Below are 27,917 nucleotides of genomic sequence, written 5' to 3' on the forward strand. Positions count from 1 at the left end.
TTTCTTATTTAAAAAAAAAAAATTATAACCAACATTTTCAACGGCTACCTAGTGTTCTATTTATGGACTCTGCCTAAACAGACCTCTATTAGATATTAAGTCAAAGTCAATTTTTCACTTATGTAAAAAAAATGCCACATTGATCATCTTAATATCCAAATATTTGTGTGTATTTTGGAATGCTACTTGAGTATAGGTTACTAAAAGTGGAGTTACAGGGTCAGAAAGTAGAACATTTTAAAGCCTCTTTAAACACATTATGAAGATGCTATTCAGAAAGATTGCATTAATTTTTATTTCCACTATCAATAATACATGCAAGGACCCATTTTTACCACACCTTCATCAGTTGGGGCATTCACATTTCAATACATAGCTTTGCTAAATTAACAGGAAAGTAAAATAGCATATATTTGTAGTTTTAATTATCAGTCATTTGATTTTTGTGAAGTTGATCATTTTACCAAATGTTTATCACCCAATTGCATGTGTATTGTCTATTCATATTCTTTACCCATCCTCTATGGAAAATTGACAGGGTTTTTATTTTCTCATTTGCTCATTTAATCCTTAGTCCATAATGTTTGGGTTAGTATTTACTTCAAAGGACTGTATTTCAAGCTTCCCTATATCTTTTCGAGGTAAAGAAGTTGAAATATTCGATGCAGTTCAACTTTTCCATCTGTTGTTTTATTTGTAAACTTAGAAAGTTATCTCCAGTCCAGAGATCTAATAACATTTTCCTTGTCTTGAATATACATGAATTATTTTAAATGCAAAACACATACACATACACATATCCCTTCCCCCAAGTTGGAGGCTGTATCTATTAGCTCAAAGAAAGCAAAAGTAATGATTCATAAGAAGTTAAGGCTGGCCTTTATTGGGAACCAGTCGGACTGCAAACTTCAATAAGAGTATTTGAAAGGAACATCTGTGACTGGAGCTGCCGCTGTTGCTGCTGAGTGCGGAGACTGGGAGGACGTGCTAGAAAATTCTCCTGGCTGAAGAGACGGACTTGCACACTGATCTGAGGCCTCCTCATGTCTCCATGCTCTTCTTTTTCTGAGTTTCTGGATGAAGTTTGCAGCAATCATGGATTCAAGGAATAATGACTTAAGACCTTTCCTAAGATTGACAGATAGCTGTGGGTTGCAGAATGCACAGTTCCTCATTTTTGGACGGATCTGAGAAAAACAACAGAGTCAGAGAACTGGAGGACAGCTGACGAGGAGTACACAGGAGTCTCTCGACATCTCCCCATAAAACACAGAAGTAGGTAAATGCAAAACTTGAGTCTCAGGACACCACAGGTGAGCCACGTGGAGATGGGAAGCCTAAGTCAGAGGAAGCTGGAAGTCCCTCTGTGAAATGAAATAAGAAACACCACGAATTAGATTAAGCATTCATACACTCTGAAATGCAGTGTGAGAAAGGCAGATACTTGCACTTGATAAAATTTTATCTATACTGTGGACCAGCTTATTTTTATTTTACCATTGTGGATTATTTAAATTTTGTATTGGTTAGCAATTGAGCAAGCACACTTATTTTTAAAATCGAAATGATCATGTTTGTCCTCATAATAATTCCCACTTGGAAAAAGCCCAAGTGACTGATCTAACAGCTACTACTAACCAGAGTTTCTTTTTTAACCTGTCTGAACTGCAAGCATAGTGACTAAGAGGAACTACTTGGTTTGTAAAGAACTGGCTTTGTAAACCCAGCCTTATAAAGTGACCACAAATTTCACAAATCAACATTTGCGTCCTCTTTGAGCACATTTGTCAAGAGTCCCTGTGTGACCTGGGACCTAGTTCTGTGTCTCCAAGGACTCAGGCAAAACACCTAGCTCTTGACATGCCTGTTTCTTCAGCTTTAATAAGGGAGCTTTGACTAAATCTCTAAGGTTGCTTTTAGCTCTACAGATTGGATTTTTTTTTAATCCTGCAATTAGGAGAAACCTAAAAGGATAGATTTTTTTGCTGTTTCTTTAGCTATATGAAAAACACATTTCAGGAGAGGCATAAGAAGCAGCCTGGAACCGTCGATCTAGCTGATGAGGAGTACTAGAAACACAAACTAATATTACTTTTTAAAGTAACTTGAATTGCCTGAGCAGTGTGACTAGGCTGTCTCTGACTTTTCTTAGTTTTTCTTTTTGTTTAATTGTTAATCCTCACCAGAGGATATTTTTTACCACTGATTTTTAGACAGAGTGGAAGGGGTGGAGTGGGGAGTGGGGGAATGAGAGAGAGACAAACCTTGATGTGATTGGTTGCCTCCCACACATGTCCCTGACCAAGTCTGGGGATGGAACCTGCAACTCAGGTACATGCCCTTGACCGGGAATCAAACCTGCGACCCTTTGATTCTCAGGCCGATGCTCTAACCACTGAGAAACACCATCCAGGGCCTTAGTTTCTCTTTTTAAAAACTTTTATTTTTTTGTTTTCTTTTTTTTTTAAATTAATCTTGGTATATTTAATATCTACCACATTCAATTAAGTTAAAGGAGTTTTTTTTATTTTTTTATTTTTTATTTTTTTATCCTCACCCGAGGCCTTTTTTTGATATTTTGCTCAGATAGAGTGGGAGGGAGAGAGAGAGAGAGAGAAACATCGATGTGAAAGGGACACATCGAGTGGTTGCCACCCACACGACCCAATCAGGGCCGGGGATAAACTGCAACTGCAGGCCAACGCTCCAACCACTGAGCCAAACCGGCCAGGGCAAGTTAAAGGAGTTTAATAAAGAATTAAAACATTACAAATAATAAAACCATACATATCGTAACATATTAGAACACCTTCCTGTAGTAAAAGCCTTACTGGCCAAAATAACTGGGCCACGATTGAGGCACTACCGCCACCTGGTGGCTTATTGCCTAATTACAGGAAAAGTATAGAAAGAAAGGTCAGCTTTTTGAGTGAAATTAAAGAGTAACAACAAATGTTATAGTTTTAAACAAGCCTCTGAAAATTATATTGAATAAGGCAATAGCTACAAGTATAAAGATATTATGATTTAGTAGTAAGCAGACCAGTGCCATCAAACCTAAAGTCATACAACACTATTAAATTCTTGTATCTGTGCCCTAGGGAAGGAAAAATCCACCGTTTTACAATTGCTCCAGTAGCATTTATTTATTTATTCTTTAAAATGTTTAAATTAGCCCGGCTGGTGTGGCTCAGTGGTTGAGCGTTGACCCATGCACCAAGAGGTTGCCAGTTCGATTCCTGGTCAGGGCACATGCCCAGGTTGTGGGCCAAATCCCTAGTGAGGGGCATGCAGGAGGTGGCCAATCGATGTTCTCTTATCAATGTTTCTATCTCTCTCTCCCTTTCCCTTCCTCTCTCTCTCTAATATCAATCAATAAAAATAAATAAATAAATGTTTAAATTAAACATGTCATGGATGTAGAAATATTAGAAAATTCAAAGCAAGTAGATTATAAAAATCACAATGGTATCACCCGAGTGTAAACACTTAACTCTTTTGCCTATTTCCAAGATAGTACCTTTTTTTTTCTTCATAATTTTTATTGATGGGATAATACTAGTAACAGCTAAAACTTTCATTGTACTTACTATTTGTCAGACATAGTTCCAAGTGTTTTACATATATTAAATTTAATCTTCATGGCTGCCCAATGAGGAAGGTACCACTATTTTTAAAAAATTCTCATCCAAGGATATTTTTCCATTGATTTTCAGATAGAGTGGGAGGGAGGGATAGAGGGAGAGAGAGAGAAACATCCAAGTGAGAGAGACACTTCGCCTGGCTGCCTCCCGCACGACCCCACCAGGGCCAGTGATCAAATCGCAACCGAGGTACATGCCCTTGACCGGAATTGAACCCGAGACTCTTTGGTCCATAGGCCAATGCTCTAACCACTGAGTCAAACTAGCCAGGGCAACCACTATTATCTTCATGCTACACACAGGAAACCGAAGCACTCAGAGGGAAGGAACTTACCCAGTGCCACATAGGTAATAATCAGTGGAGCCGGAGTGCAAACCTAGTCTGCTTGGGTTTAGAATTTGTTCTTAACCAACGTATCACTGCTGTGTATTCTGTTACATGGCTATATTTTATTTAATAAATTACCCATTGTTTAACATTTAGGTAGTTTCTGAGTTATTGTTATCATAAACAATGATGTGATGGTCATTCTTATAGCTAAATTTTTGTAAAAGTATATTATTCTACCCTGAGGCTAAATTCTGGAAAGTAAAATGAGGATCAAATGAACACCACATTTTTTTTGTTGTTGTTATCCTCACCTGAGAACATTTTTTCATTTTTTGTTCAGATAGAGTGGGAGGGAGAGAGGGAGAGAGAAAAACATCAATGTGAAAGGGACACATCGAGTGGCTGCCACCTGCACGACTCAGCCAGGGCCGGGGACAAACTGCAATCGAGGTACGTGCCCTTAGCGGGAACCGAACCCCGGTCTCTCTGGACCGCAGGCCGACGCTCTAACCGCTGAGCCAAACCGGCCAGCGCTGAACACCGCATTTTTAAGGTTTATTTTCTAATTGCCTTGTGTGAGAAGAGTAAGGAAGTACTCAAAGAGAGGCATGTTGAGGGTGTACCAATCAATACTTCAGGAACAGGCCTACTTCATTCATTAATTTTTAATAAATGTAAAAGTCATAAATTCTTATTGTAAAAAAAAAAAATCAAGCAACCATTCTCAAGCTCCTTTTTGTGTGTCCTAGGATTCAGCAACAAAGTAAATACATTGTAGTTAATGGGAGCTCAGTTTCTCAGTGTCGAAGATGTAGTTACAAATAGGGGAAGGAAAAGGTTGATGCAGGACTGGTAGCACTGGAATTAGAGGTATGGGTATGAATGTATGGTATTTACACAGATAGATATAAAAACAGATTTAGATAAGTGTACGGAGGGTATGTATATGCACAGCTGCATGTGTTTACTAGCTTTGTGTGCTGAGCGGGCGGAAGAGCAGTGACATCCGGTAGCAATGAGCAACCTAGCTCCCAGACCTGGGTTTCTAGATGCCCTTCTTCGTTAAAAAGAACCACATCTCCTCGGAGAAATGTCTGATTGCAAGGCCGGGGTCTGGGAGGGTGCAAGATGAGCACAGAACATCTTTGCGTCAGGAAGTAAGGAAGTGCATCCGTCCAGTGTGGCTCAGCGTAGACCCATGTACCAGGAGGTCACAGGTTTGATTCTCAGCTTGATCCCCAGCAGGGGTGTGCAGAATACAGCCAATCAATGTTGATGTTTCTTTCTCATTGATGTTTCTCTCTCTCTCTCTCTCTCTCACACTTCTTCTCTCTCTCAAATCAATTTAAAAAAACCACCATATATATTTTTCTTTATAAGTAAGAAGTTGCTAAAAGAAAGAGGGCACATGTCTAAAGGACACAGTGACATAAAAGTCAGCTCAAAGCGGCTCCCAACTGGTCAAATCTGGGACAATTTGAGCACCAAAATAAATAATGACAGTAAAGAGAATCTACAAGTTCATGTTAATATGAATGAATGAAAAGAATAAATGGGGAAAAGGAAGAGTTTTCTTTGATAGTAAAATCCCATCTAATGAATGTAGAAGGAATTAGAAAATCACCATTACAAAGAAAATAGTGAGTTAGCAATGGGGAAATCTGGGAGTCATCACTTTCATCTAGTTTCAAAGTTTAGTATCACCTGTAACACGCCACCGTGAATCTCCTGATACGGAGCATGGACAAGAACACACCAGTTCTGTGATATTGCTGCCCAAAATGATAACCTGACTTAAATTGTGAGAAAACATTGGACAAACCCAAACTAAGGACATGCTTCAAAGCACCTGGACTGTATTCATCAGAAATATGTAGGTCAGGAAAGTCAAGGAAAGACGGAGGCACTGTTTCTAACGAATGGACACTAAAGAAACATGACAACTGAGTGCAGTTATTACCTGGGGTTCTTGTCCCTGTGAAAGTCATCATGGGGACAATAGATGAAATGTATCATTTGTAGATTCGCTAATAGCATTTTATCAATGTTAATTTCTTTCTTTTTATCCTCACCTGAGGACATTTTTGCATTTATCTTCAGATAGAGCTGGAGGGAGGGGGGTAAGAGAGAAACATTGGTGTGAGAGAGACACATCGACTGGTTGCCACCCACACGACCCCAACCGTGACGGGGACAAACTGCAACTGAGGTACGTGCCCTTAGCAGGAACCGAGCCCAAGACTCTTTGGTCCGCAGGCTGACGTTCAAACCGCTGAGCCAAACTGGTCAGGGCTAATGTTAATTTCTTGATTATCCTGATTTTTGTAGTTGTACTGTGGTTATGAAACAGAATTATTTGTTTTAGGAAATACATGCTTTGGTATTTAGAGGTAAAGGGGAATCATGTCTGCAACTTACACTCAGTTTTTAAAATTAACACACACACACACACACACACACACAGACACACAGAAGGAAAGAGAGATGCAGAGAGTGAAAAGGAGAAAGATTAAACAAATGTGATAATGGTAACATTTGGGGAATCTGGGTGGAGGCTATATAGCAATTCTTTGCACTATTTTTGCAATTTAGCATAAATCAGAAAGTTTGTCAACATTAAAAGTTAAAAATTCAAACAATGTAAATATCTATATGTTATTCTTCTTTTCATTCTTTCCTCAGACATAATCACAGTAAACAGTTTGGTGGGTAGCCTTCCAAATGTTTGCTGTGTATATATGTTTAAGTAGGTTCATACTATAAAACTATAATATAATGTTCTGCTACTTGGTTGTTAAAAATGCTATATCACTGACATCTTTCCATGTCAGTACATATACATATACTGTTTAAAAACTAGTTTATAACATCCAGGATATGGATGTAAAACACTTTATTTAATAACTTTTCTGTTGATAAACATGCAGATTGTTTCCTTTTTTTTTTTAAAACAGCAACAAACAGTTTTGTCCATTTGTATCTGTATTTCTATGTTAGGGACATATGGAATTCCTGAGTCAAAGGATATTCATGTTTAACCTTTTAATAGATATTGCAAGGGCCGCTTTAGAAAGCAGAAATGTACCTAAATAGTGGCTTTCAGTGACCACGGCCGGAACCATGCCTCCTCAACAAATGTGAACAAAGACCAGTCCCTGGGCCGCTGGGCTGAGTGCTGTGGACCACGAGCTGCTTACAGCACAGAGCGCTGATAAGTGCCGCTTGTGTTTTGCCAGGGAACATCCCAGGCTGTGTGTTATCTCCTGCAGGCCGGTACATGACTACATGCAGTCTTTCAAGAGTTCATTGTTAGCCTGACGGGCTGTGCCAACTCTCTAAGTGCCCCATAATTACCTGCATGTTTTCTGGTGTGTTGTTTGTCTTAAGAATACAGCTATTAATTATTGTGACTCTTGGATCAGTACTTATCTTCTACTTTACTTTTTTCTCTTTACTGTTTTCTTGACTTTTACTTTCTTTCTTTTTTTTTTTTTTTATCCTCACCCGAGGATATTTTTCCATTTTTTTGTACAGATAGAGTGGGAGGGAGAGAGAGGAAGGGAGAGAGAGAGAGAAACATCGACGTGAAAGGGACACATCGAGTGGCTGCCACCCGCACGACCAACCAGGGCCGGGGACAAACTGCAACTGAGGTACGTGCCCTTAGCGGGAACCGAACCCGGGTCTCTCCGGACCGCAGGTCGACGCTCCAACCACTGAGCCAAACCGACCAGGGCTTGACTTTTACTTTCAATTGACTCAATGATATTAGTTATATACCTGTAAGAAAATATTAGAGATACCAAGACAGGCTTAATATAAATGAAAAAGTACAATAATTCCTTTTATTATATCACCTACTATCCCCCTAAAAATATCTACTCTACATGCTGGCTTTTCATCAGCAATAGATGAATTATAGTGAGGAAGAGGGGCGTGTGCAAAGGGGGCAGAAATAGTTTCCCCAATGAAACGTAGGCTCTGAGATTGTCTCCAGGCCCATGGAAATGTTTTTGAATCATTACCGTAAATTACCATATTAAAGATATAAGGATAGCTTCGAAAGGAGAGGAAGTTCCAATGTGAAAATCTTCAAGTGACATAAGGTTTACTATTACAGGACTCTAAAACAAGGGAAGGAAAGATCAAAAGGTAGTTTTCATGTAATATTGAGCCTTGTTCTAAGTCCTGGGCTGGGTGCTAGGGAACGTAGATGAATAAGACATGCTTTTTGCCCTTCAATAATTCATATTCTTGTGGGGGACACAGATATGTGAGTATATAACTAGAACATGGTAGAAAGACTCTATAATATTGGTATATACTGGATGCAGATGTAAAGTATCAAGGGAACACAGAAGAGGGAATGAAGTTCTGACTCTGGGTATCAGGAAGTTTTCAAGGGGGATGTAAACTTTGGGCTGGGCCTTGAAGGATGAGGAGGAGTTTGCTAGATTGATGAGCCTTGATGGAAAGCATTTCCAGGCACAGAGTAGTGAATTGCATGAGGAAAGGCAGAAAGACTGCATTTGGGTCCCTGGTATACCTATAACCTCTAAGGACTCTGAAGGTTAATACAAATCTAACACCCCCCCCCCCCTTTTCATGTGCATACAAACCATCTGGGAGTGTTGTTATGCAGATTCGGGGTCAGAGGTCTGGGGTAGGCCTGTAATTCTGCATTCTAACAAGCTCCTGGGGGCCATGCACCACACTTTAAGTTAAAAGGCTCTAACACTGTAAACTGTTGTCCACTTCAGCAGGGCCTGCTAGTTGGCGTACCCTAGGAGCGAGATGGAGCTGTCTTTTGCTGTTGTATTTGCTGTGAGCAAGTTAGTAAAAGTAGTAGAAGCCTCTCCTTTTGAGACTGGCATTTCAGAAACAGATTCTGCATTGTACCCAAACTAGCCAGGGGTGTAAATCAGTGGGGACTCATCCCGGAGGACACCTGTGTAGATGACATGGGGGCAAGCACAGCAAGAAAGGTAAGGGGAGGTTCGGGCAGGCCCAGTCAGTTCCGGAGGGTCAGGGCAGCAGGGCAGTGGTGAGCTCCTTTGTGGAGAGTCCTGGGGTGAGGGGTGGGGTGCAAAGGAGAGCAGCACCCATGAGACTTGCACAGTTTTAAATCAACCGGGGCTCCTGCAGAATAATCACAATTAGAAAAACATATCCCAAATGACCATTTTGGGTTATTTTGATGATGCTTCTCAGGTGTTTAATTTTTAAAGAGATGCATCAGTTGGGATGCTGTTTTTGAATTCATGACGATGCTGTTTCTAAAAAAAAATAACCTTTTAAAAAATCACAGAAGCAGTAGTTCTCTGCAGAATGTTGGACAATAAACTATGATTTTGGGTGGTCACAGTTGAGCAGATAATCTGGACTGATTTTTTTTTCTTCCTAATTTCCACACCTCACCCTCCTTGGGGAGCTGGCGCCGGTGAGTGGTTGGTCGATGTGGAAACAGAATCCTGGAGGGGCCCACCTGTTGTGCTGAAGACAGACTGATCTCCAGATGAGGTCACGAGCTGTTCTGCACTTTCATCCTCCTGCTATTAGTGCTGGTTGCGAAATGCCGCGGAGAGACTTCATAAGGCTAATGAAGGAGGACGGAAGATCAAGTGATTATTTTTCACAAGAGGAGTTCTGGTCATGCCTTCCTTTTGGCGATGACGTTCACAGCCTGCACGCGTGGTCTGGAGCCGAGCACATGGCCGGAATGGAGCGCCCGGCGAGTGGGATATCCTCACTGCCTGTGTCCTCGAACAAAGACCACTGCAGGGCCGAGATCATACTGGGAGGGCAAGCGATTATTCAGGCTAAGGACTCAGTAAGAACGAAATCAGACAGACATCTAAGCTTATTGGAGAGAATTATATAAACTCAGAGGCTGCAGGAGATTGGTGTTGAGGACATCACCACGTAGAGTTGACTCAAGGCACCTCTGATGCATTCCCAAGCACAGTCATCAGGATGCCTGCATTCTGCGGCTCACGAAGTGTGTCGCTTGGACTCAGGGTGTCTCTCTCTCGGTTTTGCTTCCACCAGAATTCCTCAGACGGTGGTTCTCATGCTCTGGAGTGCGTATTAACCACCTGAGAGCCCTTGTTGGAAACGCTGATGCCCAGCAGCACCCCGGTCTTCTGGCTCGGAGGAGCCCCGGTGATGATCCTGAGTGGTGCCTCCTTCATGGAATCGCCTGGTTGACAAGTGCAGGTCTTGTGCCGCTGGGAAAGAAAGCCTTGTTTTCACTCCCTCCGGTCTCCCATCAAGAGCTAGAGCAGAAACTAAACGCAGGGGAGAGGCCCACAGAAAACAGAATCGACACACCCCAAGTGTTTTGTAGTAGATGTAGATTGTGTGTAAATCCAATCTGTGAGTTAATCCTTACTTTCCCTTTACTTAAACCCCGACGTGTTATATCCACTTTTGATTTTGTCGTGCTGGTGACTTGCCACCTTCACTTTGTCCTTCAGCTCTACCTAGCCTTTCCACAAGAGTTTAACACCCGAGAACAGAATAAGTGAGAGCACTGGGGGCCCCTGGCTGGGCAGCGGCAGAGCCCCAGTTCCCCTGGGGGCTCCCTGCCCACACACTGCCAGCTGGTGCGGCTTTTCTCTCCCAGGGCTCACATGGCTGCTGATGTCCCGCATCAGTTTGTGAGATTTGCACTCTGTCCCCTCTGACTGGTCCCTGGCTGACCTGCCGAGTTGTGGCTGGAGACCTGGAGTGACCTGGCCCTTGCCCACGCCTTCAGGATACACCACCTGTCAGACCAGTTGCCCTGGTTTGGCTGGTCACCAGTCTGGCTTCATTCTGGGTCAGCACCACCTACTGAACAGAGGGGCCCAGAAGTTGGAGCTCCAGTTCATGCTCAGGCTTGGCAGCCAGCAATTCCTGCCATGTTTGCTACCAGAATGGGTAAAATGCACACTCACACCAAAAGACAGAAAATCAAAGGTCTCTCCTGAGATGCACAAAATCTCTTCTTCCTCCCACTCTGCCCTCAGACCCCACAAATATGTCTGTCTCGTCCATGCAAAACCCACTGGATCCCATTCTCATTTTCTACTCCACTGTCACAAGATCCCAGAAACGATTCCCCAGTTTCCTAAACCACGTTGTTAGTCCAAACGAGCTATCATTCATTCATCTTTCTCTTCCCTTTTCACCTCCCATCCTTTCTCAGTTTTTTTCTTTTCTAATATAGTTACAAAAACGTACATCACCTATTTTCCAACTACAAGTGAATTGGGGTATTTCATTAATTCAACAAAAATACAGTGATGCTGACTACGAATTAGGTACTGTTCTAGGCACTGGGGATATAGCAGTGAGTAAAATTCCTGCCCACACAAAGCTAGATTCTAGCAACAGTGGCAGAAGAAATAGTCGAACTACAGTATATGCCAGGCAGTGAAGAATGCCATGGAAAAAAATAAAGCAGAAAGTGGGGTATGGTGCATTAGTATCATTTATGATTTTCAACAGGGTGGTCAGAGAAGTCTTGTTGAAAAGTTACCTTTGAACAGGGTCCCAGAAGTCAGTTTAAAGGTCAGGTGGACGCCTGGGGAAGAGCGTTCAGAGGCAAACGTATCAAGGCCCTGAGGCTGGAGTGTGGATGCCACGCATTCGTTTAGCACTGGTTGCTGCGCTTTTGTGTGTTGGCTATTTATATCGTTGCCCCTTTTCTATTGTTTCTTGATTTGTTTTTTTTTCTTATAAAGTAGTATAAGCTCTCTATAGAATTTAAAATATGATCCTATTTGTCTTGTTTGCCATAAATATGTTTCTGCTGTCGTTGTCTTTGAAATTTTCTTAAGAACCTGTTTTTAATCTGCTTGCCTTTTCCTTGGGACTTCTTTGAAGTTAGAGAAGTAAACTTCTGTCCAAGTTTAGCTAGTGATTCATCTATTCTCTTATAGTTTCCATTAAAAATTTTCCCCCTGATGTTTAATTACTGAGCCATCCAAAGTTTATTCAGTGTATGGTGTGAAGTGATGACCTAAACTGCCCCTGATTCAACTGCCAACTAATTGTCCCAACACCATTTATTAACTAATTAGTGAAGCATCCATTATTATATGTTCTCTTATGTATTGTAGAAACTATTTCTGGGTTATCTCTTTTTTTCCAATGATTTACTCTTACACCAATATCAGTATTTTAAAAAACAATTTAAATTAGCCCAGTCGGAGTGGCTCAGTTGGTTGAGCATTGTCCTATGTACCAAAAGGTTGCTGGTTTGATTCCCCATCAGGGCACATACCTGGTTTGATCTCTGGTCAGGGCATGTACGGAAGGCAACCAACGGATGTTTCTCTCATGCTCTCTCTTCCTTTCTCTAAGCATATCCTTGGGTGAGGATTAAAAAGCAAAAAACACACAATTTAAATTATGTTTCAAAATCTGATGAGCCCCACATCATCCCTTTGCAGAATCTCTTCTGTATTCTCTGTTTTTTTCTTCCAAGTGGATTTTGAAAATCTGAATCATTTTGTCAAACTCCAAAAATGTCTCTTGAAATTTTGATAGAAATTATAAAGTACACAAATTAAATGTAAATAACTAACATCCTCATAATATGTAATTTCCCCATTCATGTATATGGGCTGTTTCTCCATTTATTTAAACCTCTTTTATCATTCAGTAGTTTCATGAACTTTTTCATAGTAACTAAAATGTTCTCTGTATGTGTGACACCTTGTTTGTCTGCTGTCAGTTTCAAAAGATTTGCTCCTTCAGGATTAGCAGAGAATCTCACTAGAGAGGTTGAGGCCACAATGATTTGCCAGCCCAAGTGACTTTATTTTTGTTTTTTGTTTTTTTTATCCTCACCCGAGGACATTTTTCCAATTTTTGTACAGATAGAGTGGGAGGGAAGGGGGGGGGAGAGAGAGAGAGAGAGAAACATCGACGTGAAAGGGACACATCGAGTGGCTGCCACCCACACGACCAACCAGGGCCGGGGACAAACTGCAACCAGCCCAAGTGACTTTAAATGAATCCTTCTCAAAGCGTGGTCCCCAGACCAGCAGCAGCGGCAACACGTGGTCACTACTATTACAAATACAAACTCTTGGGCCACACCAAGGCCTACTGAGTAGAAAGGAGTACGGTTCAGACGGACAAATTTCAGAGGAGGGGGTAGGGGGAGATGAGATAAACCAAAGAATTTATATGCATATATGTGTAGCCAATGGGCATAGACAACAATGCTTGCAGGGTCGGGGTGGGGGGGCGGGATAGGGAGGAGGGTGTCTGGGGGGGAAAAAGGAGAAACATCTGTAACAAAAAAAATTTAAAAAAATTTCTGGGGGTGGGGCCCAGCTGTTTAAGCCCTTCATGTGAACTACAGTTTAAGAAATACCGCTTTAAACCAGTAATTGTTAACTTGCACAGTAGAGCCTTTTTGGGAGCTTTTCAAAAGCACCAATGCCTACGTTATTTCTCCTTCCTTCTCCAAGTGGGAATTGCTCTGGAATGGGACCCGCCCAGAGTTCCTTTAACCTCCCCCGGATGAGTCTAACGCATAGCCAGAGCGGAGAATCACAGCTGTAAACTTAAGCTCACATATAAGATGAAGAAAATAATACCTCATGGGGCTGTTGTGGGAATTAAGTGATATAACTTACAGGGAAAGTTAAGTATGGTGCTAGCAAACGGTAAAGCACTGGACCAATGGCAGTTATTGTTGGTAGTCCTCAGACTTAGAGAGATCGGTGCTACCTTGTCAGGCCTTGGAAGGACACCCCTATCGGTTCACTCTGGTTATGGCTGTGAGGTTGCGCGGCCATGCCCATCATTGCTCTCACGAACCACTGTTGTTTGTAGGCGTTTGCACATGCCTGAGCTGTTTGCTGTGACCTTTTCTCTCTGCTTGTAAAGATCCTACCTGTAACTGTGGTGAGTGGCAACAGGCTTTGAAGTCAGGTGGCTTGGATTTAAACCTCAGTCTGGACACTTGGAGCTGTGATCTTGGACACACGATCTAAGCCTCAGTTTTCTTGTCTGTAAAGTGGGGATACTTATCATACAGGATTACATAAGGCCTACAAAACCCAATGCCCAGTGTGTGGTAAATGCTCCAAAAATGTTGACATTACTCATTCATTGCTTTCACTGCTTATGAAGTCATTTCTGATTATTCAAACCACATTGCTCTCTCCATCTCTAACTTCTTTGTTATGAATTTGTATTTCACTTGTGCGGTGCTGAATGCATCGGTCATTTCTCATACTAGATTTACTCAGACTTTTAGATTCAAACTGTGTCCTCTCTGAGACTTTCCGTTTCTGTTTGGAATGCTCTTTTTATTTTAAATCCAATGGTTCAATTAGTATTTTGTGACTCTTTTGGGAAGATATTCCATACCGAGCACCCATTTAGACTGTAAGGAAGAGTTCATATTTTCTCCAGTAGACACAGAGTGCTCTGCATAATAAATCTATCTTGTCTCAGAGAACGTTTCCTTAAGTAGAATGAAGACAGTCTTAGAACCTGCATTGGCTGAGCCCTGGCTGGGTAGCTCGGTTGCTTAGAGCATCTTTCCCATACACTCAAGTTTGGGTTTGATCCCCGGTCAGGGCACATACAGGAATCAACCAATGACGGCATAAATAAGTGGAACAACAAATTGATGTCTCTCTCTCCCTAAAATGAATTTTTAAAAAAATCTACATTGGTTGAACTCTAATTTCTACTTTAATATAAACTTATATTGCCAGGCTTCCAATTAAGTTAGAAAATTGTGCTTGGGTTGTCCCTTGGCCAGTCCTCCCACTAGTGTCATGACCCCCTCTCTGGTTTGCTGCCTTTATGTCATTTACAAAACATTTCAGTTTTAAGTTCAGTATAAATGTTTTATTGGTTTTCTATTTATCTCGATATCCAGGGTTTTACTGGTTGTTTCTGTTTTATGTAAGTCTTCTAGAATGTTTTATGGTTTGTTTCGCTGATTCTATCTCATTTTTAAAAAAAATGCTTTCTTTGAACTTACAAATGAATACTTAAGAATAAGGGCCACGAAGACAGGGTTGGCAGGTTAAAAGAACTTTCCCTCTTTTGCTCTTGAAGTTTGTTCTTGTCTTTAAATCTTCAAAAGTAGGCATTTAGAAGCTTTGGGGGAAATGTGTGAGAAAATAGGAAAAAGGAAGAGGGTAGAATTTTTTTTTTTTATCCTCACCCGAGGACATTTTCTCCATTTTTTGTTCAGATAGAGCAGGAGGGAGAGAGAGGAAGAGAGAGAGAAACATCAATGTGAAGGGACATATCGAGTGGCTGCCACCTGCACGACCCACCAGGGCCGGGGACAAACTGGAACCGAGGTACATGCCCTTAGCGGGAACCGCTCCAACCGCTGAGCCAAACCGGCCAGGGCGGAAGAGGGTAGAATTTTAAATTTGGACTTAGGCTTCCACGGAAGGTGCTTCATAAATAAGATTATATGTGTGTCTGTACACACACACACACACCTCATTGTATTGTACTTTGCCTTATGCATGTCACAGATGTGTTTCTTACAAACTGAAGGCAAGATTCTTCACCAACAAGGACTCGCTTTATTACTGTACATTGTGTGGTCTGGAACTGAACTGCAGTATCTCTGGGGTAGGTCTGTGTGTGTGTATGTATGAGATACTTTTTAAAAAATGAGTTTCTGGCACCCATGATTACATAAACAATAAAATTAATCTCCCATCTGCTTCTTCCTGAACCTATCATGCTGCATGTAAATGAAGAGAACTTTGTATTTTTAGCAGATATTTGTCAACACTGCCTTGGAAAAACCTGTTAGTAAGACATAGTCAATTCTTTCTAATTATACAAATGACTATGTAAAAATATTTGATTAACCTTTTACAATTTACATAGACCTTTTCACAAATATGTATGGAGTGTTATGATTTTAAAGAGGCAGAAAGAAGTTCAGAGAAGACAAGTGACATAAGGTTACATAGAAAACTATGTCACAAACTCATAATCCGAAGCCCAGTCTCTTTCTATTGTGCCATTGAAATTGAAAAATCCTCCACGCACACAAAATACCAAACATTAGAGGGAAAACAAATAGTTTTGTTTTTGACAAGAGAACTCCGATTAAACAATCTGGCTAGCCTACCCCTACAGTAAGTTTTTTTTCTTTCCTGACTGCAGTCAGTCTTTGTGTTAACCCTTGGTTACTGGTGTCCTAAAATCTGTTGCTTCCATGGCATCAAGAATTAACTCTTCCCTCTCCCACTTTTCATCCGCTCTACTGTTCAGTACAGGCTGTTTTGAGTCACATAGCATTTACTTCAAAAAAAAAATGTTTGCATTGATTTTTGAGAGAGGAAGGGAGATAGAAACATCGATGTGAGAGAGAAACATTGATTGGCTGCCTCCTGCATGCCCCCCCACTGGTGATCGAGCCTACCACTCGGGCTTATCCCGACCAGGAATGGAACTGGGACCTCAGTCCATGGGACGACGCTCAATCCACTGAGCCGCATTGGCCGGGCACACAGCGTTTACTTCTCTGTTGGTTTTAGGACACAGCTTATGTTTTAGCTTTATTTCTACTTGCAGCATGGAGCAGCGGCACAGTGAGCTGCGGTCTTGTCTACAAGCTTCCCATGAAAGTGCTGAGGCTCCTTGCAGGCTCTGGCCCATTAGTGAACCAACCACCAAGTCTTTGTTTTCTGACTCAGGTTGGCTATTGGTATCTAGTTATTCTCTTTAAAGTAACATGTTAATTCTCCTGAGCTCCTGTCATGCAGGCCTTCTCCAAAAGTTGGAGATGACATAAATGAGACTATCCTCTGGGGCGTTCTGCCCTGGGTTCGGGCTGCACATCCCCACATCCGGGGGCAGTCATCCACTCGCCAGGCTGGGTGCACCGGCCAACGGCACGTCTGCACTTTCCTGCGCAAATCCCTGCGATCTTGTCAATATTTCACAACACCCACATGCCCATCCACACCATCGTACAGGCTAAGTCTCTTCAGCCGTGTCTTCTACAACTAGCATGTGTCGGGCACGTGGCAGGTGCTCAGGGAAGAGTTCTAAATGGAGTCTCAGCCTTCTGCTGGAATTCACATCTATCAGATACAAATCACCCGATTCTTGTAGTTTTTATTTTTATCGACTATAATACAGGCCCTGGCCACACCATCTGGATAATGTCTTTTGAAAATATCATTTATCTAAACATATGTAGTGGGATTCTAACTAGTTCAGGAATTATTCACAGGGAAGTTATTGCCAATACTTCTCAGGTTGCAGGGAAAGAAAACGGCAGCTGCTATACATTCTCTTGCCTGTGCACTGTGCTCTTTCCCACCAAGAGGTAGAAGTGGGTTAAATGGTTTCAACGGTAAACTGTTTTTTACCACGATAAAGAAAAAAAAAGTACTTAAAAAAATTTATTAGACAGGGTCAGAGATCTTCAGAGCAACTCTTGGAAAAAAATCAGAAGCCCTCACAAACTCACTAAAGGCTCACTGCTAGAATACAATAAAATGAGCAGCTAGCTACTCAAATGTATACAAGTCAGCTCTCACAGAAATAATATCTCACACACTGTGATCTCTGGTGAAGTTGGTTAAGTCCAACTTGCAAAAAAGCCCTTCATGATCTGGCCTCTATTTCCTTATGACCAACCAGTACTAGTTAGTGGTCTTTTATCAGTTCCTTGAACAGGACTTCTCTGTGCCTCACTCTTATTCATCCTCCAGCGCCAGATCAAATACCATCTCCTTAGGGAGGCCTTCTTTACATTCCCTTCTGAGGTCTGGGCCTCTTGCAATCTCTCTGGATCAATCAACTCATCCATCCACCCTCTCTTAGAAGTCTGGATGCTTCCTTTTTTTTTTTTAAAATGTTTTTTATTGATTTTGAGAGAGGGAAAGGGAGAGAGAGAAACATCTATGAGACACACCGATTGGCTGCCTCCTGCACGCCCCCTACTGGGGATCAAGCCTGCAACCTGGGCATGTGCCCTGACTGGGATTGAACAACCTCCTGGTCTGTGGGTTGATGCTCAACCACTGAACCACACCAGCTGGGCTGGATTTTTCCTTTGTCACATTTAACACAGTGGTATTTATGTAATTAGGTAGTATTAGTCTTTCCCACGGAAAGTCCTACCAGGTAGGGACTGCTTCTCTTGCTAATCACTGTATTACCAGGGCCCAGTACCTTCTATACAGCAGATACTTAATACTCTCTTACCAGGTACATACTCTCTTATTAGATATCCTCAAAGGAACAAGTGGAGAGGCACATAGAGTTTGTGAGCTTGGTAGTGGGGAGTGGCTGAACAGCCAGAGATGAGACTTCAGGGCAGTTACAGGGAGTAATGAGGAGACGAAAAGGTGCTTATTTAATGACCCCCCCCCTTTCCCAACATCCCGCTCTCACCCCAAACAGCCATTCAACAATAATCTGTGCATTCATTTCTCTAGGGAATGAGGTAAACTCAGATTACAAAACCAAGGCCAAAATAATTTTGCAAAATTAGAATGTGCTCCAGAAACCAGTCACACTTTAACTGGATCAGACTTTAACACGAAGATGATTGTGTTCCTCCAAATACTCTTAATCTTAAGAAGCCTACACTCGTCGAGCGTGGGGGAAAGATAATAATAAATACTCTTGCTTCTGCTCTCAGTCTTCGAGAAGGAAGTTTCTCTCTGGATTGACCAAAACTATTTCTTTTTTGTTGCTCTTTTCCCTTCTCCTTTCTTTGGTTTCCCCTTCCCACGAAGCTTCTTCAGACGCATCTGCTCATCCTTGAAGTCCTGATGTTCATCTCTGAATGCAGAGAGAAAAAACAAGCCAGTATGTTACAGATTGGGAAAGTACACCAATCTAGCACTGTTCCCTTAGGCGGTTCTGGTAATTAGTCCCTGGCTTCTACAAAGCACATGCTCAGCTTGGTGAACAGAAAGGACAGGGAGTCCCCAACATGCAGATGCACTGTATTCCAAAAATTTACTTCTAAGTCACAGTTCCCCTTCACAGACACAATGTCACAAATAGCAGTTAATTCCTAGGCCAGCCATGCAAACCTATGTAACTAAGACACAACACTAATAGTTACTCCAAATTTCCCTACAACACTGAGACAAAATATGGAGAGGGGCAGAAAGTGAGTGAAAACTTCAACAGCTAGAGACCCTGAGAGCCCCAGGAAGGAGCACCTACCACAGGGTGTGGAGGAAGCTGCCTAATGACAGTGGATAATTCGCACCAAAGGCTGCAGGAGAAAGCCCCAGGCAGATGGAAACCAAGTCAAAAGGCAGGCACTCTAGGGATCAGGGCAGCCAGGACTGAGTGCACACGTGGATGGGGTGTGAAATGAAGACTGTCTACAGTGTGTAAAAATGGCTGCATTCTAAGATCAAACACCTAAGGAACAGTACGGTGTTTAAATATGTAAGCTCTGGAACGCATCTGAACCTGGGTTCAATTCACAGCTCCACTATTTAGTAGCTGCATGACCTTGGATAAGTGACCTTCCTCTCTGAATCTTAGTCTCTTCATCTGTAAAGTGTGGACAATAACAGCATATGAATTAAATGTCAGGGAGGGGTTTGCTGGCCACGTATGAACTCCCTCAGCTGTTTTTTTTTTTTTTTTGGTAAGTGCCCCTAGTGGGAACCGAACCCAGAACTCTCTGTTCCACAGGCCGACGCTCCAACCGCTGAGCCAAACTGGCCAGGGCTCCCTCAGCTGTTTTATGGTTTTATAGGGTATGCTGTTTTAGTCCATGAACACGATGGATATAACAGATGTCTTTGGGATTAGCTATAATTGCCCCAAATAAACTGTTCTCAGCAGAGAGGCCAGAGTAATTCTTCTACAATGTAAGTCACACCATGTTACTCCTCTGTTCACAGCCCTGCAAATGGCTGCCCATTTCACCCAGAACAAAAGACAGAGTCCTGTTCATAGCCCTCAGAGCCCTTCGGGATCTGCCTGCAGTCCTGCCGCTCACCCCAGTCCATGTGCTCCTGGAACACACCAGGTGCACGTCAGCCTCAGGGCCTTTGTTCTGCTCTTGCCTCTGTCTTGAGAGCTCTCCCCCAGGTTCCACTGGGCTCACTCATCACCTTCAAGTCCCAGCTTAAACCTCATCTTCTCGATGAGGCTAACCCTGACCGTCCCGTTTAATACCGTGACCCATCGGCGCTCTGCCCACCAAGTGCCCTGTCAGGACCCTTGATCCTGCCCAGCCAGCTCTATTCTTCTTCCCACAGACATCCAACTTTGTAACATAGCACACAATTTACATATTTACTATGTTTTCCCCTCTTCTACACTCCCTCCTCCATTCTCATCGACCCTCAGCCAGAAAGAAAGCTTCAAAGGCAGGGGTCTTTGTCTCCGTTGATGAAATGGCCCAAGTACCTGCTAGACTGAATGGGTCCGTTTTTGAGAACCTGTGCTTCCCTCCCCCTTGCAGGTCTTGGAGTAGCATTTTCTTTACTGGAGGTTGTCTGGTTTCATCCTGCCGGATGCCACAGCAGGCCTCATGTTCGAGGCACCATTTACCATGACTAAATGCATGAAGATAATTGTGCTTGTCCATGGGTAACAAAATGCAGAGTGTTTTTTCCCTGTCCCCAAAGATAGTCAAGGCTTTATTTTTTCAAACAAATGGAGCAAACAGATACATTAAAGTAGCTGAATGTGATTTTGTTGTGGCTTATAATTTTCTACTCAGGAGATCTGCCTTCCAGTAGTATTTTCTTTTGAGTCATAATAAAATAAAATTTTATTTTCTGAGCCCAGACTAATGGCAAGGGAAACTGCCCCCAAAGCAGTTCCAGAAGTTCACATGTGCATGGATTATAATCTCTAATAATATATTAACTAAGAAAATCTACCCTATTTTGTTCACTGATGCTCCCTTGTGCCCATCTTAAGTGCCCACAGATGGATGGTACATAAAAAAATATCTGTTGGATAAATGAATGCAGCTATCTGGAATGAACTAGTAATTTTATTACATTAGTGTGAACAGTCCCAAAGTAATTTTTGTTTTGTTGCCCTAAGAGAAGTCCAATTAAAACATGTTAAATGAAAAATAAGTAGGCATTTTAACTTTATACAGTTATTCACTGTGAATTCTTTTATAATGAGCATGTGTTAGTTTGGTAATTAAGACTTTTTAAAAAGAAACTGATCACATAGGTATCTGATCTAATTTCTTTCTAGAGTTGTACAGTGTTTGGACAAGTTTTCCTCTGCATCTGCCTAGAGTGCCTTTTTTTTTTAATCCTCACTTGAGGACATCTTCCCATTTTTTGTTCATATAGAGTGGGAGGGAGAGAGAGGGAGAAAGAGAAACAATGACATGAAAGGGACACATCGACCCACCCGCACGACCCAACCAGGGCTGGGGACAAACTGCAACTGAGGTACATGCAACCGAGGTACATGCCCTTAGCAGGAACCGAACTCGGGTCTCTCTGGACCGCAGGACGCGACGCTTTAACCACTGAGCCAAAACAGCCAGGACCTGCTTAGAGTGCTCTTAACGACCAATTAATACTGTAGCTCAGTATCTAGTCAGTGTTAAGTCATATTAGAGACATAATTAAATCATGTCTTCCAATAAATGCATGTTTCCTTCTATTTTTGGTATGCTCATCGATGGATATTTTGAAAGAACCCTCCCCACACTGTACCTTTTGAACTACCTGGGCACTACTATAAAAACCACAAAACTACAAAGACAGAAAGGCTCCATACATATATTTTCCCTCTTCTGACCTACTACAAATCTCTTACAGGTTGCTCTTGGTTTTTTGTTGTTACCTGTAGAGGCCGAAAAAACGCAGTGTGCCCATGAGCGCAAAGTAAGTGTTGTGATTCGGATACCAGTCGTAGGTCTCCCTCCTCTTGGCCACAGGCTGCTCACTAAACAGTTTCACCACTTTCATGGATTTGGAATCAGTAGGCCTGGCAACTTCCCCAAATAGCCGGGCACTCAGACGAGTCATACGCAAGGCATATTCTGAGAGTGAAGACATTTCTGGGGCAGCAAGGACCAACAGTCCCTACAGAAAGCAAGACAAGCAGGTTAGTGTCAGAAATTCCCGGATTACTGAGTGAACACTTTAGAAATGAAAGCACAGCAAGTCACACGTGAATCCATCCATGTTGCTGGCAGGACATGCCCTGCGGTTGAGGATATCCACAGGCCAAGTGGCTATTCTTTGATGTTTTACATTAATTTTTACATTTGGTGTTCACATGCTATTGCTTCCTTGCTCCACTGCCCTTTTACAATGAACTAGTTTGTGATTCAATAGGCTGTTTACTGATGGTCAGTTGACCTACTTGTAGGCTAGAAGAGGGCAGAGGAACGAGCTTTCCTTCCACAGCATTACTATACCTCCAGAAAACACCCACCTAAGCAGTCTGCAGAATAAATGTGCTGACTGCTTACTGTCTAAAGGTTTAATCATGGCAGAGAAATAATTATGCTGTTGTCTTTATTATCAGTCCTTTGAACACTGATCTCAAGGGCTCCAGATGGCTGAGAACTGCTAATGAGTTATGAGATCATTTAGCCTCTAGGTTGCTGGACTGAGTTCTGCCTAGAGACTGAGAGCCATTTAGGAAAAACAGAGAGAGCAGTCTTATAGAAATAAAATGAAGAGCTCAAAAGACTCATTTTATTCCTGAATAGAGGGCACTTATGAATTGTGATATTACTTGTCTTACCTTCTATCTTATATATTCTGCTTTAATGCAAACTAGCATCTGTAATATGCAGAAATCACAGCTAATGTATATCAAAAATTACATAGGTGATACATAAAAATCAAGAATGTTGCTGGTGGAATAACTATTTTACTCCATTCCAGTTAAGATGTAGGGGTAACTATTGGCAAAATATGCTAATTTATGTGACATGTTTTGTACACAGTGAGATGAGGATCTTTGCTAAGAGACCATCCTGGGAAAGTTCCCCTGGGATGGAAAGGAGATGCTCTCCAAACAGAAAAAAGTCACAAACCTATCTTGAAAAACCAGTGGGAGAAATATACAAAAACCTCTCCTAAATAGGAATGGTGCCAAGTACATTTAGAAATAGCCAGTGCAAGAAAAACAAAACAGAATCAGTGTTTATGTTTTTTTTTTTTTGCACTTATCATCAGATAGAGCGGGAGGGAGAGAGGAAGAGAGAGAGAGAGAGAAACATCGAGTGGTCGCCACCCATACAACCCCAAAGATGGCCAGGGACAAACTGCAACCGAGGTAGTTGCCCTTAGCGGGAACCGAACCCGGGACTCTCTGGTCCGTGGGCTGACGCTCTAACCGCTGAGCCAAACCAGCCAGGGCCAGAATCAGTGTTTAAATGAAGGAGTATTTCATGTCTATGTCAAGATCTATTGAAAGAACAGAGGCTGGCCTCAAACCAACTTCAGATTTGTCTCTCTCTAACCATTTACCATTTTAAAACCAACCAAGCCATCTAGGGCCAATAGTGCCACCTGAAGGCCAGCAATGGGAGAACGGTCAGATCCAAGGTCTCTTGGCCTTGGATCTGTGTAAGTCTTGCTCTTTCGTCTTCCTTTTCCTTTCAGTGTGCCCAGCTCCCAGATTCACTTTTCTCCCAACTCTTGCTCGATTATATGGCTGGGTTGGGGTTATATTTTCATCCACAAGGAAAAAAGTCATTAATTGTTTAATGAAGCAATTTCAATCGGTGTGCCGCAAGAATTTTTAAAACATGTAATACCTGACTAGTCAGGGGCATAGACCTCTTTTCCTTTAGGCTGTCAAATAAAAAAATGACAACGGCCAACACGACAGCTGTCCTGTGTGAACGAATCAAAATTATACCTATTTCTTTTTGTCTGATTGGGGAAAAAATATACTTTTTGGTGTGCCACAAAATTTTAGTAACTTGTTAATATGTGCCATGAGATGAAAAAAGTTGAAAATCGCTGGTTTACTGTATCAACAGAAAATAATTAACAGATCAGTGCTTTAAACTCTAAAGGCCTCACAAATGCCCAGAAGTTGCCTAAAGAAGCTACGTTTCTTTGCATGCTCTTTTCTCTGCCTCCTACCTTTAAAGTGATGTTTTCCCAAACATCAGATAAAAAAAACCAAACTGTTTCTTAATCCACTTTAATTATTTTGCTTAATTACTATTATGGCATCAGAATCGACTTGTTGCAGTTGCATATTTCCACAATTAGTTATTTTTTATTTATTTTTATTTTTTATTTATTTTTATTTTTTTATCCTCACCCGAGGATATTTTTCCATTTTTTGTACAGATAGAGTGGGAGGGAGAGAGAGGAAGGGAGAGAGAGAGAGAAACCTCGACGTGAAGGGACACATCGAGTGGCTGCCACCCGCACGACCAACCAGGGCCGGGGACAAACTGCAACCGAAGTACGTGCCCCTAGCGGGAACCGAACCCGGGTCTCTCCGGACCGCAGGCCAACGCTCTAACCGCTGAGCCAAACTGGCCAGGGCCACAATCAGTTATTTATAAGGTGACTTAGGAACTAGTAGCTAGGTTATCCTGTACCTATTCTCTCTACATCTGAGTTTCCTTTTAGGAAAGCAAAGCTTACAGGACTACTGTGAGAAATAAGTAAGACAGTGGCACTCAGTAAATGGCATTCACCTTAAAAAACAACTCTAAACCTGTTGGTAAGTTGGTGCTCGTATGTTCTATACAGGCACATTTGTTTATTCCTGTCCTCATTTAATTATGTAAAAAAAGGCGATACATACTCCATGCAGTTAGACCCAACCTCTCTGGGGGTAATATCCTCACTTACAAAGATGGCAGCCAGAGAAACATAGGGGAGGGGATCAGCAGCTTGGTAACTTGACAGATAGCGAAAAGGAAGGGACTCATTAGGACAGTGGTCATTGAGGCTATCACAGGATGCTAACTTACTTCCATGCCCACTTTAGAATGTAGCAAATTACTGGGACACACAGCTCATAAACCATAAGGTCTCATTAGAATCTACTGGAACAAAATCCAAGTCCTAAACTTTATTTTATGATAGAGAAAGGGAATACGCCTTTTCAAACCTGAATCCCTTACTAGAAACAAAGAACCATTTGCTAAATAGAAGGAAAATGAAAATGGTTATGATAATTACCAATTACTGCTTTGTAGTCTCCTTCCACATAACACATCTGTGTCTGATTAAGAATGGCATAGGACCTTGATGTTCTTTTTATTTTCCACATAGGCTAAAACAGCTAAAAAGTTCTGCTCTCCATAAGTATTGGTTCTAAGACTGGCGTACTGCTACTTTTTACTAGCTTTAAATTAAAACACACACACACACACACACACACACACACACAACTAAAAGCCTCAGAGGACTTTTCAGGGCCTCTTTGCGGTTTCTTTCCATTTTATCTTTAAAAAAATATGATGACCTTGTTGAAGGCATTAAAGTAAAAGGCAAATGATTTACATGTCAATTAGACTTTTATTCACATGAAGCCATTCTAAGGGGTACAATTAAATCACCTTTCTTTAAATGTGAACTAAAGAAAACAGTATCATGAAGAAAATTAACTGGAGTTGAAAATGTTAAGCAAAAACCAAATACTCAAGCTTGTTAAGCCCACACAAGAAAATACCCATACTTTGACTTTGGCATAAAAGGGAAAGTTTCTTTGATCTTTCTGATAGGTTCAAGGCACTTGAAAGGTCAGGTTCACTGTTTATTTCATTACTGGTTTTGGATTAGGTTTGCCTTTTTTCTTTGAGAAGTGCAGGAGTTCTTAACCGGGATATCCCTCAGCGTGGTGAATCCTGGGGAACTTAAGTTTTTTTTTTTTCCTTTACTGATTTTAGAGAGAGAGGAAGTGAGAGGGAGATAAAAACATCGATGAGAGAGCATCCACTGGCTGCCTCCTGAATGGCCCCACTGAGGATCAGGCCCAAAACCTGGGCATGTGTCCCAACAGGGAATCGAACCACGGACCTCTGGGTGCATGGGTCCACACTCAACCCCTGAGCCACACCAGCCAGGCAATCCCGGGGAACTTTAAAAATGCGTGCTGAAATGCCGTGTGTGTGCGTAAATCTTGTTGGGGAGAGAGCTTTCTTCCAGTTTCTCAAAAACCAGTGGTTAGAGGCCAGCACCAGCTTTGGAGCTGAACACCCGGTTGGATTTCTGCTCCGCGCTTTCACGGCCCTGTGGCGTTTGTAGTAGTAGTACTGCATTCTTTGCCTCTGTCTTCTCCTCTACCTGAAGACAGTTCTCCTGAACCTCCCGCGTTGTGAGGCCACGTTGCAAAAGTCATGGCACAGTGCCTGCCCTAATAATCACCAGGCCTCAAGAACTCACACACACGGTGCAACACGTGTTTCACGGGAAAACAAGTGAAACGCTATGCTTGACTATTTTTGAAGCCCGGCTCTGCTTATTTCACTGGGTCGGAGATCATGGCTCTGATACATACATCAGCTTTATTCAGTTCCACAAGAACACCCACAAACCCCTCCGCCTGCCTGTGATGGAAGGCATAGGGTCAAGTCAGCTGACGTTGACTCGGACAGGTATTTCGCCACAATTTTTCTTAAACATCACTTTATTATAGTTTTCTGAAGCTGGTAACAAAACGAAGTTGCATGCCCCACACAAAGCTACGGTGCAAAAACCCGTCTGGTGAGCAGGGCAACGGCGCCCCGAAAGCGGCCCAATCGGGAAGACTGGACCTGCGCGGGAGGAAACCAGGCCGCGTCTTCCGTTTGGAAACCCCCCAGTTCACGCAGGAAAAGGCCAAACTGTTGGCGTGATGCCCGCGAAACCCCCAAGCTGCATAATAATGACATTGACTCGTCCTGTCCTTGGCGACCCTACAAGGTTGTGGACCCCCGCAGGACCTCCACGGCCACCGTACATACACACCCCGCTACAGACCCCCACGAAAGTCCCGGACGCCTTACCTAGCCGTGACCTTCCTCTCCCACGCGCCCTTTTGCCGGAAGGCCCGCCCCCAACCCGGCTTCAAGCCTCGCTAGCGACGGAGGCGGAGAGCAGTAGAGAAATGAAGGCTAGAGGGGAACCCCAGTGGAAGACCCGGAACTACTAGCGCCAGACAGGGCGCATGCGCAGTGAGGCTAGCTCGTCGGGTGTGCGGGTGGCGAGAAGGTGGTGGTTCCGAAGGGAAAAAGGGAGTTAGCTTTCCTCTAAGGTCCTGCAGGGTTCGCTGACCATGTTTAGCAGGAAATGATTACACAGCTGCCCCCTAAACCTCTGAAGCAATGGCTACGTGTGTGCCTTGTGGTGGAGGCTGACATGCACTTTTTCTTTCCTTTTTCTCCTCATTCTGGGTGTTTTCTTTCTCTCTTCCTTCATCCTAGGCCTTGCCGTGTTCTAGGCCATTCCTTGACTCTAGAAGCTCAGCTGAAGAGTCGTCTGACCACATTGGGTGCCATACACCTTTCCTTGCTTATCTAGGCATTATCTAATAGGCAATTAGTATCATCTGCAGGAGGCCATTCATTTTTTTTTCTTCTTCTCTTTATTGATTTTGAGAGAGAGAGGAAGGGAGAGGGAGAGAGAGAGATAGAAACATCCATGAGAGAGAACATTGATTGGCCACCTCCTGCATGCCCCCCACTGGGGATTTGGCCCACAACCTGGGCATGTGCTCTGACTGGGAATCGAACCTGTGACCTCTTGGTGCAAGGGTTGATGCTCAACCACTGAGCCACACTGCCCCGGCATAGGAGGCCATTCTTAGTACCCCATTGCTGGATGAAGGGTGCTATTTGGAGCCCTCTGTGACCCTCTCCCCCACTGGCCTGGATGCTTCTTCAGGGATAGGGATGGGATATTAAACTCTTAAGTAGTTACCCAGCCCCTGCTTGGCAGATACTAGAAACTCTATAAGTATTTCTTTTCATACTAAATCTACTCTCAAGCAGGCCACATCCCATAAGCATT

At 42.6% G+C, this 27,917-nt stretch overlaps 1 protein-coding gene across 1 annotated transcript; it reads right to left on the reverse strand.

Moving 5' to 3' along the window:
• Positions 1 to 17,939: 17,939 nt before the first annotated feature.
• On the reverse strand, positions 17,940 to 26,962 carry MRPS33 (mitochondrial ribosomal protein S33). Its single transcript, XM_036247120.1, has 3 exons — positions 26,915 to 26,962; positions 21,781 to 22,022; positions 17,940 to 18,768 (listed from the first exon to the last, which is right to left on the reverse strand). Exons 2-3 carry the CDS (start codon positions 21,993 to 21,995, stop codon positions 18,663 to 18,665), a joined length of 321 nt encoding a protein of 106 aa, XP_036103013.1. The 5' UTR covers positions 21,996 to 22,022; positions 26,915 to 26,962; the 3' UTR covers positions 17,940 to 18,662.
• Positions 26,963 to 27,917: the final 955 nt, after the last annotated feature.

The sequence above is a fragment of the Molossus molossus genome, unplaced genomic scaffold (assembly GCF_014108415.1).
Source record: "Molossus molossus isolate mMolMol1 unplaced genomic scaffold, mMolMol1.p scaffold_m16_p_7, whole genome shotgun sequence".
Lineage (NCBI taxonomy): Eukaryota > Metazoa > Chordata > Mammalia > Chiroptera > Molossidae > Molossus > Molossus molossus.